This window comes from Temnothorax longispinosus, chromosome 2, assembly GCF_030848805.1.
Source record: "Temnothorax longispinosus isolate EJ_2023e chromosome 2, Tlon_JGU_v1, whole genome shotgun sequence".
Taxonomy (NCBI): domain Eukaryota; kingdom Metazoa; phylum Arthropoda; class Insecta; order Hymenoptera; family Formicidae; genus Temnothorax; species Temnothorax longispinosus.
Genome location: NC_092359.1, coordinates 2,189,717 through 2,207,593, shown reverse-complemented (window position 1 = coordinate 2,207,593; position 17,877 = coordinate 2,189,717). Strand labels below are relative to the sequence as shown.

Sequence of the window (17,877 nt, the reverse complement as noted above, 5' to 3'; positions counted from 1 at the left end):
TCATTTAGACGCGACGTATAATCGTGTAACTGGAGAACGTCGGCGGAGAGTGCGGAGTTTTTATTTACCGCGCGTCCCACCCGATCCCCCCGATGCAAGCGCGAGATGCAGACGAACCTGGAGAACGCAACCGAGATGCTGTTATTTATTCAGTATCATTTGTTGAACCCTGAACCACGGTGAACATTGCGTGCGCGCGCGCGCGTGTAGTGCGTGCGTGCGTGCGTGCATATGCGCAACGTCGCGGCCACTCGGTTACGTCACTGGCATCGTGGACATTATTATGTTCCTACTGACGCAGGTACAATATGCCTGCCACGCTATTAGAGCAGACCGCGTTAACCTGAAACCTCTCCACGCGAGCGGAGTGTGTTTCATAACGTCGCATGCGAGAGAGAGAAAAAGAAAGAAAAAGAGAGAAATACCTGTAAGCGATATATCCCTTATTATCAGCAAAAAAGGAATGAAAAATGCGCAAAGTGGCGCGAGTCGCCCGAGAGATGCCTCGTACACACGAGTGTCGCGATCTCGCGTCCTTGCTACCTCTCCGAGGATGAAAAACGACTTCGAGAAAGAAAAATGTTTTCGCTCGCGAGCGTGTACGTGGCGATGCGTTAGCGGCCTGTTAAATCTCGGTTATACATACATATATATCTAATTCCGTTTAATCGTATTAGGCGATAAGATCGAGCGATACTCGACGCGTTCTCCGCCGTGGCGAAGATCCGCTTGAAAAACCTACGAGAGAAAGAGAGAGAATCGAATCGAAAGAAGAGAGAAAGAGAGAGAGAGAGAGAGAGAGAGACGCGCGTGTGCCTCCGACCAACTTGTCGCGCAAAAAGATCTCGAAGCGTATAATACGATTCGAGCGAGCGCGTCCCAGTTGGGAAGAGAGCACGTGTCCCGTGGCGTTATATAGCGATGTAATAGCGATTTCATTGCCGGCCCGTATGGACATGTAGAGCAAACATAACATCTGCACGCCGAATCGGCGTTGGAGCGCGAGCTCTATTAGAAATTCGTTTCTCCCAATCGACTCGTTCTACCGTTTCTTTCGTTTCCTCCTACTCCCTTTCCTCTTTCTTTTTCTCCCTCGTATTTTGCCATTAAAACCGCAACGCACGACGACCGAATGCATCAGGTACACCTCGTTAGTTTTTCATTCGCGAGATTACGATAACTTGCGCGCGTTTACATTGCGATTGATAGTAACTTCCTTTCCCACGCTTAGTATCAGGATTGCGTTATCTACGCGATGCGCCGACCGCGCGCGCGGAACGGCATTGCGACGATGTTTGCCGTGTAGATATCGGGTACAACGCGTACAACGTTGAAAGTAAAAGAGAAACGTTCGAAAAGGTGATGGCTAAAAAAATATATTTCGGTGCGCGTAAAATTTCTGGGCGCACACGTTGATTTGAGCAAATCTCTCACTCCCTCTCCTCCCTCCCCCTTTATTCCGCGACGAACGCTGCACTCCGGTCTGAAATAACAAATTCCGTCTATTGAATTATTCAGCTTTATGGCTTTGCTTTTCATTTGCACACAAAACGTACGGACGATTTTTACGTCGGTTTCATATAATAGCTCGAGCGAGCTGGAAGTCGTAATAATAATTACTTACTCGTCCGCGTCGTCCGAGACGGTTTTTGCAGCCGCGATCGTCGCGCATCGATGCGAGTCGATGCAAATAAACTGACGTAATTGTATATTCCACTTTTGCGAATCGTCTGGATTTTACGTAAATGTCGTTTGCGAGCGACGTATATATCGTCGTCGCGGCGGCGCGACGTTAGACGTGTCCCGTTCGCTCTTAACATACCGAAATGGTGTTAAAACGAATAAAAAAAGAAAAAGGCCGCCGCGGAGGAAAGGTGGAGACTCTTGTCGCGAGCACTGTATGCAAGTCAAACGACGCATTATTCCTTGACCTGACCCAACGAAACCTCCTTTCATATTCATTAGGATCGTCCCACTTCGAAGTCCCCCCCGCCGCCGCCGCTTTGGACCACGAAACGCAACCGTCGTGTCTTCGATGCAACGCACGAATCGATTTGTATGAAAGATACCGAAGGGAAAAAAGAAATAGCTCCCACATAACGGAAGGGTTAAACAGATGTTAAATAATAATCCCACGATAACGTACAGTTGGGGTGCCTTCACTGTTAAATTCCTAATGATAAATTATTCTCAATTTGAGTCATTTTCAACTATTCCTGTAGGTCTGCTCCTATTCAATATGTCGTTCATTTAAATAAAACAATGGAGTTAAAATAATATCTATTATTTTGTGTTAAAATAATAAATATCGATATATATGATAGTTAAAAACAACAAAAATAATTAATCTCGACACATATATATGGTAGTTGAAAATAACAAAATGTTATTTGACTCAAGGTATTGGTTCAAATGTTATCCTTTAATATTTAAAACTGTTCAACGGAGTAATTTTTCCTCCGAGCACGTTCAGTTGGAGAAGCTGGAAGGCGGGGAACACGTATTGCTGACGGATCGGAGTACCGAGAGACTGTATAGAAGAAGCGACACCATATATTATTGCTCGTGTCTGATATCGCTAATCACGCGCTATCGGACGCGCTATAAATCCCGCAAAGCCGTATCTTCCGCTCGCCATCTCTCATCCGCGCTTTCCTCTCGTCGAACGCGCTCGTCGTTCATCTCTTCGTTTCTTTTTTCCTCATTTCTTTCTCGATCCGAGTTGGATGAGGTGCGCCAGATGAGAATTAAATCGACATTTTATCGCGTGCAAGATCGTCCGCAGCACAACGCTATTCCCCGTGTCGCAGGGCCGTATGCATAACGCCCGTGCGTGCCATTAGCATTTCGACAACGCGTATCGTTTACCTCGAAAAGATTTCCGTATCGGTTACGCATCTGCGTCGATGAAATGGGACACGCCGATCCGAATGTGTTTCCGTCTTCAAAGAGCCACACATTTTAAAGACACAAACGAGAGACCTCTGCCACGTGAGAATCACTAATTGTCTCGATTTCCTGTTCTATTATTGAAGTTCCTTCCTCCTCTCCCAGAAAGACACATCCGCATCTGGCTGTACACGTAAATTCTGCCGATAGATCTACGTCCAGCTTGGAGATGTAGATTAGATACAAATTGACTTCCAAATCAGAAGGAAAAACTCGCGGTCTCGACCTCTGGAATTTCGTTGAAAAAGACGGCTCGACGCGCGTCATCTTCGTAATCCTGTCTTTTGTTGCAGAGGGACGCGGGTCATTCCGATGAGACCGAAGGGACGATCTTCTGGGACCCGTCGTGCGTCGACAATCGCAACGCCAGGAATCAGAGTCATGTACGCCAGTTGCAGGAGCAGTTGGCACAAGCCACCGTGAAAGTACGCGAATTAGAATGCGAGCTAAAGCACGTTCAGAAGGTAATAATTGTTAACAGCAGAGTCTCCCCGCCGCCCCCCCCCCTTCCCCGATAATGCGACGTTATAAGTTGGTGGAAATAATATGCAGGTGAACAACGCGTCCTTCAAGGATGATATATCCGACGGACATCAGAAGGCTGAGGTCGTACGGGCGAAACAAGACATGCTGAACCGTATAATACAAATGGAAGAAAAGGTACGGAGCGATATATCAATTATACATTTTTGACATCATCTTCCTCTTACGATTCTAAATTTTAAATAAGGATGACCTCGAGTCACGGTAAAATCGAAGAGAAGGCGAAGGCTCTCGTGTATAAAATAGAAAGCTGTACATAAAATATAAAGTTACATAATTAAAGAAAGAAAAAAAAAGAGACGTTTTCTCAGGAGTTAGATTTTTCACGTTGGAGTTCGTGTGCTACTTTAATCCGGTGGGAACAATTTCTTAGGAATTAATACTCGTTATATTGTTATGAGTAGGAGAACTTGTTCCCTATACTTAATCTTTTTGAAGTTTCTTTATTAATCACATTACGATTTTTTTTCGCTATCTTTGAATAGTAAGCGATCTTTCTGATTTATTAAAGATGATTTTAACAAAATCGAATGGACAGTTAAAATTTTATTGAAGTTCACATACTGAAATTAGATTACTTTTTAACGATATCTAGTATCGACCTTTTGCATTTTTTCTTAGACTCGGGAAGCAGAACGAAACGCTAAACATATCCAATTGGACGAAGCCAGTCTTATCAATGATTTTCGTTCGGTAATATCGAAATTGAATTCACGTGAGAAGTTCGATTTGGTCAGCGGGGCACTGAAAGCTTTACAAAGCGAAAACGAGACGCATGAAAAAATTAAGGAGAAATCTAACGAGGAACTCGAGAAGGCTGATGATTTCGAATATAATCCTTTAGCTCTCAAACATACAAGTTCGCAACAGGGCAAGCCGCACGATACGGCTGAAGAACTTTTGATCGACAAAGAAGAGATGTTGCAGAAGAGAATAGAGGAACTCCAAAGTGAAAATAAAGATCTTCTGGATGCTATGGAAAAATTGGACGAGGAACATACGCAGTCGATTGGTAAGTAAACAGTAGACTCTTTTCTATAGTTTATCAATAGTTCTCGTTTAATAATCTTATCGTTGCCAAGAACTGTGACATAAATTCCGATTTTTTGCGCAGAAAAACTATTGTCGCTCAAAGAAGAAAGTAGTAAGAAGCATCGCTCTCTACAAAATGCGTACGAACAACTTTCCATAGATTACAATGAGGCCCAGAAAAAAATTATCGAATTGCGAAATGATATGTTGAAACACGATGAAAATACCCGTACAGAAATAATTCATCAGTCTGTTCAGACGGATAATGCGGATAAATCGGACAAACACGTTCAAATAACAGTTTCTTCGCAGGAAGTTGACGTGGTATCAGAAACGAACGGTCTAGACGATATTACCGAGAAAGTTAAAGCTATTTTAAAGAACTGTACCATAAGTAGCGTTGAACCGGGAGAATCGATCTTTGAAGCTGTCGCGAAACAGTACGTCGATGCTAAATGGAAACTAGACGTTTTGGAAAGGAAGGTAACGGAGCTTACTAGAGATTTGAAGGAAACCGAAGAGATGAAAGATGGTCTGCAAATGGAATGCGAGGAACTGCAATCTCACATTGATTCGTTATTATTAGAGAAAAATATGAGAATGAAATCGTGTCAGGGTTTAGATTTGAATTTGCCATCTATTCCTGAGGCAAGCGAAGAACGAGTAGCTTCTCTAGAAATGGACGTTGAATCTCTACGGGAAAAAGTAAAACGCCTTTCGGCTGAGAACAGGACGATACGAGAAACAAATTCAACTTTGCTCGCTAGACAAAGTAACGAAGTGCCTTTAACAAACAACGATAACTCACAAATAGATAAAAATAGCAGACTGTATACATACGTAGAGGAAAACAAAGAGCTTCCAATAGTTTTAGAAAAGAGTAAAAGCTCAAACGAAGATATGGTATCGATCGAGCAATTGAAATTCGATCATGAAAAGATGAAAGGAGAATTAAAGCTATCGGTATCCAAAACGAAATTGTTAGAAACTGATCTTGCATCTCTGCGGGATACTGTAAATAAATTGACAGAAGAAAATAAAGATTTGTTACAGAAGAATGAACACTTTGAGATGCAATTATATGATAGGGCTTTGCAAGCACGTGACCTACAAGAAGAAAATGTTTATCTGTTGGAAAACTTGCGAGAACGGCTCGACAAAGCCAATCGTGAAAAATTAGATTTGGAAAATGATATTTCACACAAGGAAGAAGAATTGGACGCGATGCATATTCAAGTTGACATGAGACAATCTGAAATAACAAAATTGAGTCAGGATAATGACAGATTAATTAAAGAAAATATATCTCTGTCAGAGCAATTAACTGCTACGCACGATGAATCTTTGGATAAGATAGAGTTGTTGAACACAGAAATGTCGGTGCTTCAGCAAGAGCATGAAGATTTGAAACAGGAGGTGTCGATTTATAAGGAAGAATTACCTGTGCTGAAGGAAAAATTATGCAAGACGCAGCAACGTAACACAGAACTGGAAAATAAATATTATGCGTTAAAGATGCAAAATGAGGAATTTGAATTACATAAGAAAGATATTCAAAGTCAAGCGATAGAAATAGAACGACATGGAAATGAATCAAGTCTTAAAGAGCCGTTCACAGACGAATTGAGCTTGGCACGAAAATGCGAGCTTTTGGAGCAAGAAGTTGAAATGCTTCGTAAAGAAACACAGAAATTTGAAAAAAATACGACGGAGATATCGTCGGCAAACAAAGATAAAACTAATAAAGAGGAAGAACTTTTAACTGCTGAAGATAATTTAGTCGGAGAAAACACAGGTACAGAAGCAGAAAAGCACGATTTAATGACAAAAAATACGGCTATGTCTGACGAACGACAAATGTTTAAATCAGTTGTCGATGAAGAAAGGCGAGAAAAAGACGCCGTAAAAGCACAGAACAAAAACTTAATGAATGAAATTAACGATTTGCGCAGCAAGTTACAAACCGCTTTCGAGAATAATAAAGAGTCGGCAGAGATGGCTAAAAAGACTATTGAAGATCTTTCTCATATTATTCAAGAAAAAGACCAAGAGATAAACACTTTACAAGCTGAGATAACTCACGCGAAGAATATTATCGCGCAGTCTTTGTACGACCTTGCCGCGATAAAAAATCAGAAAAATGAGGTCGAACAACTCGTTTCTGTTAAACACAATGAAAGCTTACAATATCAAAACGAGATTCAAAAGTTGATTCAACGCGTAAACGAACAAGAGATTCGCATTCAGGAATTAATTTCCGAGCGAGCAGCGAACGAGATGCGCTACAAGGCGAATGTAGAAAATCAACAAAGAGGCCACGATGGAGTCGATCATTCCAAAAATGCCGAAATCGTCGCTCTTAATAAAAAATGCGACGCCTTAGAAGCTGCTCTGGTGCAAGAACAGTCCAACACTAGACTCCTGCAGAACCAGCTTACTGAAATTCAAAACAAGGAAGCCAACTCCGCTAAAGAACTAGAGAGACTGAGAACGCACTTGGTCGAAATGGAATCGAGTTATACGGAGGAAGCCTTGATCGCCGAGAATAATCGTCAAGAGTTAGAAGCGAGATTATTACAGGCTGAAGAAAAAGTGAAAAGTAGTTCGACCGCCTTCACATCGGCAAACATCAGGGCTAATCAGCAAGTGGAAACGTTGCAGCAACAAATAGCTCTGATTACTCAACAGAGGGATCAGATACAGGCGAAATTATCCGCCGCGGAGGACAACATTCAGCTGCAGTCTGCTTCATTGACTAACTTGCAAATAGTTTTGGAACAATTTCAACTAGGTGAGTAATAGTATTTTATACATCATTGTTACAATATGTCATATCAGCATATATAATAATTATATATATCTGTAACGTAGTTTTCAAATACTATGATGTGTTGATGATATGTCATATTTACAGATAAAGAACGCGATGTCATGGCGGCTACGGAGAGACTTCGATCTCGACTCACTGAGTCATATGAGAAACAAGATAAATTATTAGATGACATGTCGAATCTTCAGGTTTGCCTTTATATCTTTCCCATGCATTCACATAACAGCCCGACTGAATTTATTTTCTTGCAAAACTATATATCGCACATACGTGTGCTTACAGCAACAATTATATGAAGCTAGAGAATGCTTGAAAGCTGCCTCTAGACTGAGCGAACAACTCGAGAAGAAGGACGAACAAATCGAGCGACTCAATGAGGAAGGTAATTATTGACCAAAAATTACGTATTTCTGGCGTTGCCTGCATCTTGTTCCCTGTTTATGGCATGATTAGTGTTTTTCAATTAAATTCCTTTTATGCATCGTGAGAAGCAAGTTGAGAGAATGAGTTTTCTTTTTATCACGATATAGAAGACTGGTCACGTATTTTTCTTACACATATTTCTGCTTTTATTTTAACCCATTGTGATTGACAAAGGTCGAGTTGCGCGCTACGGCACAAATTTAATAACGCATCAAATATAAATTCTATATAATATATGCATAGACGTAATGTGTAATAAAAAGAAAAAAAGAAAGTATGAGATTAAAATCATGTCAGAGCGATTCGATAGTATCATCCTGCTGCGTCGCGACAACTTATTCGTACTGTCAGCGAAGAGTGCAACACATCTTGATAACAGTGAAAAATTGATCACGCTATTCAAATATATAAAGTATTAGTAAGTTGATTTGTGAGTACGGCCAAAATGTTTTGCCAAATGCTACGAATACTATAGATCGCAGCATATATAAATTAATCTGTCAAAATGATATGTAAAAAATGTCCATGTTCCTTCTTTCTCTCTCTAATGATAACGATACTAAAGTTTCCTAGCAGCTGCTGCGATGATAAATCGGCAAAATATTCGGACACGTGTCACGAAGGCATTACTAAATTCTTGCTCTGTAGATCTCTGAACGGAATATACGTCAATCTTATATATGGCTTCTTTGTAAATAACATAAAGCACACGTCGCATACGAGGAATCGTTTGGATACGATTTAGGTAGCACCGGAAGGGACGTCATTCGTATATTATTGCGTAACATGTAACACACACACGAACGAGGAGAAGATACGATAAAAGCGTTGCATTGTCGAGAGCGCAAATGAACTACAGTTGTAGAATTATCGGTGTGTTCGCGTCCTGTGACTAATCTGCGAAAGCAAACACGTACACAATCCGGTGATGTAGTCAAATATCAGCTGGTAATTCTGGGATTTGTGACAGTAGCCCAGGATTCTTGCTGGTATCTGGCTACGAACTGGATCATCGCCTTTGCATACTCACATATCACGTATTGGTTGGTTCATGCAATTACCGCTGGTGCTGGTACTACGTTTTTTTTTGCACTTTACCACATGCGAGTTCTTGTTTTTTTCCCCCCCATCCCTTGTTGGTGACTAACGAAAATACGTTCAGAAACTAAAGGACAGGTATTAACGTTACACTTTCTTTTTTTACATGACGAATAAGCTCAGTTCAGTATCCTCAACGCCTGTTTTCGATCGAGTCATTTATTTCGTGTTATTGTTATCTCGCAACTAATTATGAATACGATGACTAATTAACAGTACGATTGAATGGCTGTACACCATAGCGATTCCCCAGTAGCAATCTATTTCTGTGTGTTACATCAAATTTGTACCTTATTATTACCTTTGCACATGTAGTAGGTATTGCCTTGTTCATTTTACATTGTCTGATAATGTAATAATCACGCAATAATGTAATTTGATAATGTATTTTATCTGCCCGAAACGCATGCAAATAATAGGACGATGTACAAAAGAGGATACAAAATATTTTGTAATTTGTCGGACCTGCTCTACGTGTAAGCCAGCTGTATTAACGATATTTAAACATCGAATCGTGCGATCATAATTATATACTAATTATGACAGGTAGGATTGTTACGAAACAATTGCCACTGCTTTTGTTTACAATCCCTCTCCCAGTATTATTTTATTTTTTCTAAACAAAATACGTTGGAGCTTTAATTAATTTCTATATATAATCGTTTAGACGATTCGAGATATAATTGTTTAATTTCATCTTTGTTTAATTTCACGCAAGATTGCATCGTAGTGATGAATTTGAGATATTCCATATGCTGTAATGTGTATTAGTACGAATATTAGATACAAATGAATAATATTAAATAGAAGTAAAAATGCAGAAATGTCGAATATAAATGCATAAACGAACACGTAGTAATAATTTGGTAGCGATGGCCGTGGGTAATCTCATGCGGTAACTGTGAGCGTGTAAATACGAAAAGCTCATATTACCTCGTGGGGTTTCCCACCCGTTACCAAGATTCGTCAAAATTATGAGATCAAAGTCAAAGATCATTTTTAACAGTCAGAAAAAAATCGGTCGCTTTTCTTTGGTCTTTAGTAAAAAAAATTTACATGTAATTCTGTTTTTTTTTTTAAGTAATAAATTTCGAGGAGTGGCAAAAAATAAAGCGTTACGTATGTAAGTTGCTCTCTTTCCCTCTCTCTCTCTCTCTCTATCTCTCTCGGAAATTCCGTTCGAACGTGCTCCGGTACGTGACTCCGGAGTACGGATCGTTTTACTAAAACGCTTCTTTAATTCTAGTGGCATGCGCGCAACCTTAGTTTCGTAGAACGGCATGATAAACGAAGAATGCAGCATGAGCAACTTAAGGCGCAGGCGAGAGTATTGCATCAGGTACTGGTGTGATATCGAGGCAACCAGTACTTGTGTTATACTTACGCTCGTGTCTTTTCGAGCTACCAATTCGAGCCGACTTTACAACGATGGATGCCGCGCATGGTGTACATAAAAAAAAAATCAGAGACATTCCGCAAAAGATTCGTCGGTTCCCTGAGGATAAATGCATTTACTAAACCCTCTCTACCTTCTCACTTTTCTCTCCAAAAATAAATTTTAAGAAGAAATTTGCAATCCTTTACAAAAAGCGCTCGATTACAATTATTTCCTTTATTAATCGTATTAACAGTAATAGATATAACATGTGTAATATTCGTTTTTAGTGGCACGATTGACAGCATCCTTGAATTTCGCTGAGCAAAAGATGAAAGAGGTGGCGGAACATGACGAGGGAAAAGTCGACAAGTGAGTAAACATATTCCTTTCTTAACGAAACGAACGAAAATTATCTTCTGAACAATCTTGCAGAATTCTCGTGAAAAATCTTCTCTTGGGTTACTTGTCTTCGGCCACGTCGGACAAGTCTTCGATCCTCAGGGTCTTTGCCAACGTCTTGGACTTCACCGAGTCGGAGAAGGATAAGACTGGCTTGAACAGCGTGACGGCGCACGGCAGTCAAACCAGCAAAAATAGTGGCGTGTCTTTAAAAGTACGGACTTATTAATTTTATTATACCGATCAGTATCAATACCTGTTCGCATTGTAAAATTCAATAACTTGACCAACTGGCAGTCGCATCGCCGATACCTAATGATCTATATCTCGCAGGATCAGGAAGCATCCTTATCAACGGCCTTCGTGAGATTTCTAGAAAGTGAATCCAAGCCGAAGCCTCAGTTACCAGCTTTGCCGATCATGAATTCAGTAAGTGACAACAATAGCTCGGCGAGATAATCCTCCATTAAAAAACATTACTTTCATTACACGCTATAATCGCAGCCGTCATCGCGACCAGGACATAACAAACAGCAGTCGTCATCGTCATCATCGCCATCGACGCAATCTACACTATTGTTGTCCAACGTCGCTCTTCCAACATTCCCAGACTTTATTCCAGCCAGAAATACGGGATCTATTTTGAAGGAGGTGCTGAAGGACAGTTGATATTAAGGGCAAGGGCATTGTATTAAATTAAACATTGTACAAATAACGTTAGAAATTATAATACACTCGATTGCATTTTATATCAATCCACGATAGTTTCACCTGACTGCATCCCACTTCAATCACCTTGCGAACAATCCTGGTAATTTTTCAAATAAACAACTGTGTGTCCATATATATACATACATATATATAAAGAATGAGAGATTCTTGTTTCATTTAAAATAATTTTAATGTAGCCATATAATGTTACAATGAACGGAAAGTATACTATAGCGCTGCACTCTTTCGGCGCAGCAAAGTAACAAGATTTTCTATTTATAACGGTGACATCATATTATATAAGTAATAAATACATAGTAAAGTTTCGTTGTGTAACTAACGCGCGTACTAAAGGTATAAATACAAAATAAGGCTATGTATTCAAACAAAATTTAGTGTACAAAATATAAATCTATTCAACGGTTTCATAACACATACACTATTACTATATTTTATACGAGAGAGATATATACACAGATCAGCATTTCTTCATTGAAGACTCGATCGTATCAAAAACTGGACAGCATTAACATTTTATGAAAAATTGTATATATATTTTTTTTATTGAACAACTGAAGCTATAAATTTTTTAATAATCCCTTCACAAGAGGCAATAGCCGTTGGTAATTAATGTTTTATAATCTGTAAATAGGGGGTGTCCTCCGTTTATTTAATCACGTTCATATTGGCTGGCAAACAAGTTTTCACATATCCCAAACGGACATAATCATCGCAACTGAAAAATTTTAATAAACATTCGATAACCAAAATTATTTTCCGAAATACATTATTACGTTATTATTATATATATAAAGAGTATATCTCTATATAAACGACAATCTGGATTCAATAAACATTTTAATTTTAATAATTATCATAAAAATCAATAAATGGTTAAATGACAAAAACTTTTAAATTCTGTTCGTTAAATATTGATGGATTATTCACCAAAATTTGTAAACAATAAGATTTTAAGTAGCTCTTCAAATTTTAGAACTTTGTGAATAAATGGCTCAATTTCCTTAACTTCTTTAGCTGAATGAAAGTTTATAATTTCGCGAAATATTGAATTTTTACAGTACAGATGCATCATATTGTCTTATATTACGGCCACTATGAAACTTTATAAACATACGTCGAATATCAAAACAGCATCACTATCTACCAAAATATGTCAATAGTTGCGCCCGCGCAATTCGGCGTGTATCATATTGGTAATTACAGTTTTTCAAACGATGAGCTTTGATATAATTGTTTAAATGTCGTTCGATGTAAGAACAGAGATTACCGCTTAAAACACAAGTCAATGCATATGTATATATTTTAAAAACAAATAATACCGCGTGTATCGACATAATGTATAAAATCCGAATAACTTCCGGATAACGTTCGACCGATTTTCGCTCAAATTAATGTTGCGTAGATAACACGTATCAGAGTATGAAAAACAACGTGATAATCATTCATAACAACGCCGTAAAATATTTTATGTAAATACAGCATTTCTGCAGGGCACGCGGTGAATATTTCGCATACGAACGCGTAGTCCAGAGACCCGGCTAATCATCTAAATTTTAATTATAACGCGTACGCGCGCGAACAACGTGTTAGTTTTAATTGAGTGCGAACGTTTACGTATAATATAACATGAGCGGAACACTTTTGTAGCAATTATTCTCATGTGTCACGAGTATTAAATGTAAAAAAGAAAAAAACGTACAATGTGGAACCGTTTAAGCTCCGTTTAAGTTCCGTTTTTTGTGCACCTTCTCAAGATTTTTTAGTCTTATCACATGTTTCATTATACACTAACGAGATTCAGATAATACCTTAAGCAGAGATATAAATTTCGAAAAATTTCAAATCTACACGCTTTTGACGCACAAGAGTATTCGGTATTTGATTTATATTAATCTTGTCATGCGTTGCAACGATCGATAAATATCTCAGTCTGTTTAGTTAATAAAGCGTTATTCTTCCCTAGAAAAGTTGTTCATTAAAAAGAAACCCGCGTGCAGCCCCTCTATCAAGGGAGTATTCTAGTTTGAAAGGTCGTAAAGAAAGATATTTTTCAAGAATCTATTGTAAGGAAGCGAGAAAAGCGAACAACGTTAAACTTTGCATGTTCTTTTACTTTTATTTAAAAAATATCTTTATATTTTCGAAGTAACAAAAATGCTCTTCTTTTTTGTTTTATCCTGGTCACTAAGAGCTCGCATAAAAAACGCATATAAATGATGTAAATGGTTGTAGCTATTCTTAGTATCTGAAACGTAAAAATTTACTTATTCAAGAGAAATGTAGCTATCGTCTGTGTGTGAACTATTTTTAATAAAAAGGCCACCTTTTGTCCAGAATCGACATATTGGTCTGGACCGGAAATGGAAATATTTAGTTCTGTCACATTTCTCCTGAATAAAATTTTTGCGTTTCAGATACCTAGAATCATTTACACCGTCCATATGCGTTTTTTTGCGAGCTCCAAGTGACTATAAAAAAGAACGTCTGTTGCTTAGAAAATAAAAATATATTCTAAAATAAGGCTAAAAAAACATGCAAAGTTTAACGTTAATTCGCTTTTTTCGTTTCCCTACAAAAAATTCCTAAAAAATACCCTTTTTACATTTTAAACCAAAATACCCCCTTAAGTATCTTAATAATCGAGGGACGTTCAATATTCTAATACTCTCGAGTCATCTTTATTGATTCCAGTAGCTCGATTCTCGTTTAAATTGTTTTAAACCAACAATCAATACTAAATGTAACGTCACATTCTAGCCGAAAAGACACGGATACTCGCTGCTACATAATCCTACGCAATCGAGATTATACCATGTGTCCGATAGTTCTTTACAATTATCAACAATCTTATCTAAAGTGTTATCAGTACTCTTTTGGTCCTATTGTCTACTATACTACATACATATCAGCGTCAAAATTTCGCTTCTCGCACCAATGTATAAACGACAGGCCTAAAAACGCGATCGTATATCATAATTTCATCTCCCATAAGACGATATGTGCGTCGTTGCTGTTAGGATCTTTGAACGCGTAGGTCGATTTCGAACTCTTGTCAACACCGGACTGCGCATGGAGTTGCCTCCAATTGATGTAACCGCGTCCACCCATCAGCGTTAGCACCGTTCTTTTGGGTTGCTCTACTTGCTGAACCGCCTTGCCATTTTTCTTGCCGTTCGCCTTGAGATTGGTCGCGGTTGTTTCCAATCCCGTTGTTTCTACTACGCTATTGTTAGGTGTGGAGAGTTCGTAGGGACCGTTACGACTAGCTATGCTACTATTACGCGATAACTTTCCAGTTTTTAGTGACAGGTTCTCCTCCGATCCCGAAGACGTGTACAAGGAGCTAGCGTGAGAGTCCACCGACCAGTTGGAAAGATCCAGCGATCTAGGTCTAGTGATTTTCATTTTTAATCTACGATCCAAGGTACTCACTTTATTTGGTATGGCCGCCAACTCTGGATCGCTTCTTCTCAACGACTCGTAAATGGGATCTATGCCGGAATTGTTTTCATTTTCATAATCCTTCACATACATCAATTCACCATAAAGCCCATAAACGTCACAGTTTTCACCGGAACTTTGCGAGCTGGAAAAGGAGCTCGACAGAAATCCACAGCCAGCACCTAATCCTCTCGGAAGTGTCTTCGAACCTCTGCAGTCGTACTCCTTGCTGCGCTTTCTTCTCAGCATCACCGGGCTTCCGGTTAACTGTTGTTTCAGCTTCACGATGTTGCTACTCACAGAGGAATCTAAACTGGTCCTATCGCGCGATCTCTGCTCGGTGTCTCTCGTTCTCAATTGTACACTTTCGTCATCAACGTTGACGCGTTCCTTCGCCGAGTACACTGTGTTCTTCGTATTTTGTATGGCCAGTAAAAAGGTGATCGGACCGAAGTGAGCGTGATACGAGATATTGACACGACCGCTGATAATAGGCACACCTTCCAATCGCGGTAGTGGAATAGTCAGACTAATGCCTACATTAGTGCCGACCCATAAAAGACCCTTGCATGCTAAAAGCGCCGTGACCGTGACCGTGGTTTGATTATTAACAGCGAGAGTGCCGCCGCTCGAGTTGGCGGGATTACTCATCTTCGTCACTCTCAACACATTAGACGCTATATTGATATCTTGCAGGTGTTTAAATGTTTCCGTGTGATAAAGGCAAACTGTGCTCGAGTTTTTCAGGGCGACCCAAAGACCGACTCCGGAATGGGCCATGAGCTTCACGTTCCCGACGTGTTCGTGTTGCGCGCTGAAGCTCTTGATGACGTCGCCCGAAGTAGCGTTAAGTACCCACACCTTCTTGCCACACGCGGCATAAACTGACGTATTGATCGGCATTAGACACGAGACAGGATCGTTACCAAGTGATATGCTGAAGGGTTCCTTGAGATTCCATGCGCCGTCGATTTGTCGTTTGAACAAAAGTAACAAGCCCGTGCCTAAAGCTACGAAAACATTATCGCAATGATACTTGATTTCTATTACGGGTCCCGAAACGGGGTAACTGCCAATCTCTTCTTCCTTCTCGGGTTCCGTCGCGGCGTAAATTATAATCCTCCGAGAATCCGTGCCCATCCATACGAGATCGCTGGCGAGTGTGGTAAACTCGCTGGACACCCCTTTTACGAACTCGATAGCGCTCACTCTAGTCTCGACCAGATCGAAAGTGGTTATACGTTTCAAACAAGTTGCCGAAGCTGTTGTCGATTGACCGAAAATTGTTACGTGGCTAGATATACCATCTCCTGTACATATCCACAAATAATTTTGACTTCTACCACGTCGTCTCGTGGGACGTGAGTTTTCAATGGAATAATAACAACCGCAACGCACCTGCAAGCAAAATATATTGCAACATGTAAATACGTTATGTACAAGCAATAAGAGAGAGAAACAGCGATATACATATCTATTTCTTATCTCGACTTACTTCGGTCTGATGTTGCGAATGATATACGGCTTGTGAACTAACGAAAAGTGGCATTTTTGTCGACGGTCTTTGCTCTTGTTCAGGCACTTCCCACGATGGAGAGTTATTAGGATCCAAAGCTAATTGCGCCAATCTCATCTCTGTTATCCAATCCTTTTTCACTAATGGATTTTCCGTTTGAAACGTATACATTTGACCTTGTTTCGTGACTAGTTGGAGGCAACAACTATCGGCCCATACCATGTCCTCATCTTTCTGCTGTATCGACATTTGTATCGATTGCAGAATTTGCTTGGTAGTCTGAAGCGTCATCCCCTTTGAATCCAAATAAGAGAAACACATCCATTAGTTCGCGCAAGTCAATTACAACTCTTAAATTGTTTCGATCATACAAAGGGATATAATAGAAAATTTTTATCCCTACCTCGTATCTGCCCTTTAATTGGGCCACCAAATCACTTATTCTGGACATCACTTCGTAATCGTGCATAAGATCGTTCATCTCTACACAGAGACTGTCTGCATCAGCTGCTTGTCCGCACTCTCCGCTTTTGTCAGATTTTAAACTACCGCCCTTATTCAATCCAGCGGTGAGCAATCGACTTAAAGTCGGAGAAGTACTAGTGTCTTGAATCTGAAATAGATTCGTTAGTGATATTAGTAATTTTATATGCGTACTTTTACGAAATGTTTGATCAATTTACTATTACGAATAATTGACTTCAATATTCAATTGTCAAGACTATTGAAATAGATTCGTTAGTGATATTAGTAATTTTATATGCGTACTTTTACGAAATGTTTGATCAGTTTACTATCACGAATAATTGACTTCAATATTCAATTGTCAAGACTATAAAAATTGTGCTGTAATATTTTTATTCTACATACCTCAATATCTGACACTGGATATGTCCATTTTAACGTTAGTCGTTCGTTTCCTGAAAAGTCTTCCGTAGATCTCGGGGTAACGGAAACGCACACTACTAGATCGTTCAGTAGCAATAGCCTTCTTCTCTTGGATTTCGTTATCATGCCGTTTTGATTGAACTCCTGTAAATAATTGTTTGCCTGTACATAACATATATCACGTTGTACTTTGAGCACATATTTGTACTCGTTGAATGAATCTTACCAATTGCGTGACATTATCTTCTCTAATAAGGTAACGTGACGCTGAAGAAAGCGGACGGTGTGACAACTTTCCAGAAACGTGCCGCAACATTTCTTTAAACGCTTGGAATTGTTCCGCTTCACGTTTCCTTTCGTTCAGCATTTCTGCCAAACTCTCGAGCTGCGTTAACGCTAACTGCAGTGACATTCTGTCATGGTGTCCTTGCGGTGTATGCTTCAATAAATCCTAAATGCAAAATATGTATTATTTTAATGCAACTGAAAGTTGTTTCTTATATGCCATACCCCATTAATATACTCACTTGTAAAAATAGGATAAATTGTGGAAACCTCTGCACGGGTTTGACCATCAATCCAAAGAAAGATAATCTATCGTGAGCACTTATTTGCTTCACCTATAAAAACGATTACAAAATTAAAAGC

At 39.4% G+C, this 17,877-nt stretch overlaps 2 protein-coding genes across 10 annotated transcripts in view; one reads left to right on the top strand and one right to left on the bottom strand.

Annotated features, from left to right (window-relative positions):
* Positions 1–11,401, top strand: part of LOC139808725 (uncharacterized) — a 22,520-nt gene extending 11,119 nt beyond the window's left edge. For both annotated transcript variants that reach the window (XM_071771024.1, XM_071771025.1), the window contains 10 exons: positions 3,243–3,413; positions 3,502–3,609; positions 4,114–4,504; positions 4,607–7,315; positions 7,439–7,542; positions 7,637–7,736; positions 10,541–10,622; positions 10,686–10,866; positions 10,986–11,081; positions 11,157–11,401. In XM_071771024.1, coding sequence (XP_071627125.1) covers positions 3,243–3,413; positions 3,502–3,609; positions 4,114–4,504; positions 4,607–7,315; positions 7,439–7,542; positions 7,637–7,736; positions 10,541–10,622; positions 10,686–10,866; positions 10,986–11,081; positions 11,157–11,321 — 4,107 coding nt within the window. In that variant the 3' untranslated portion in view covers positions 11,322–11,401. The remainder of the gene's footprint in view (positions 1–3,242; positions 3,414–3,501; positions 3,610–4,113; positions 4,505–4,606; positions 7,316–7,438; positions 7,543–7,636; positions 7,737–10,540; positions 10,623–10,685; positions 10,867–10,985; positions 11,082–11,156) is intronic.
* LOC139808723 (rho guanine nucleotide exchange factor 10) overlaps positions 11,365–17,877 on the bottom strand; it is a 20,797-nt gene continuing 14,284 nt past the window's right edge. For all 8 annotated transcript variants that reach the window (XM_071771015.1, XM_071771016.1, XM_071771018.1 and 5 more), the window contains 6 exons: positions 17,757–17,849; positions 17,456–17,680; positions 17,212–17,373; positions 16,745–16,954; positions 16,321–16,635; positions 11,365–16,223 (listed from right to left, as the gene is read on the bottom strand). In XM_071771015.1, the coding sequence (XP_071627116.1) occupies positions 14,355–16,223; positions 16,321–16,635; positions 16,745–16,954; positions 17,212–17,373; positions 17,456–17,680; positions 17,757–17,849 (2,874 nt within the window). In that variant the 3' untranslated portion in view covers positions 11,365–14,354. The remainder of the gene's footprint in view (positions 16,224–16,320; positions 16,636–16,744; positions 16,955–17,211; positions 17,374–17,455; positions 17,681–17,756; positions 17,850–17,877) is intronic.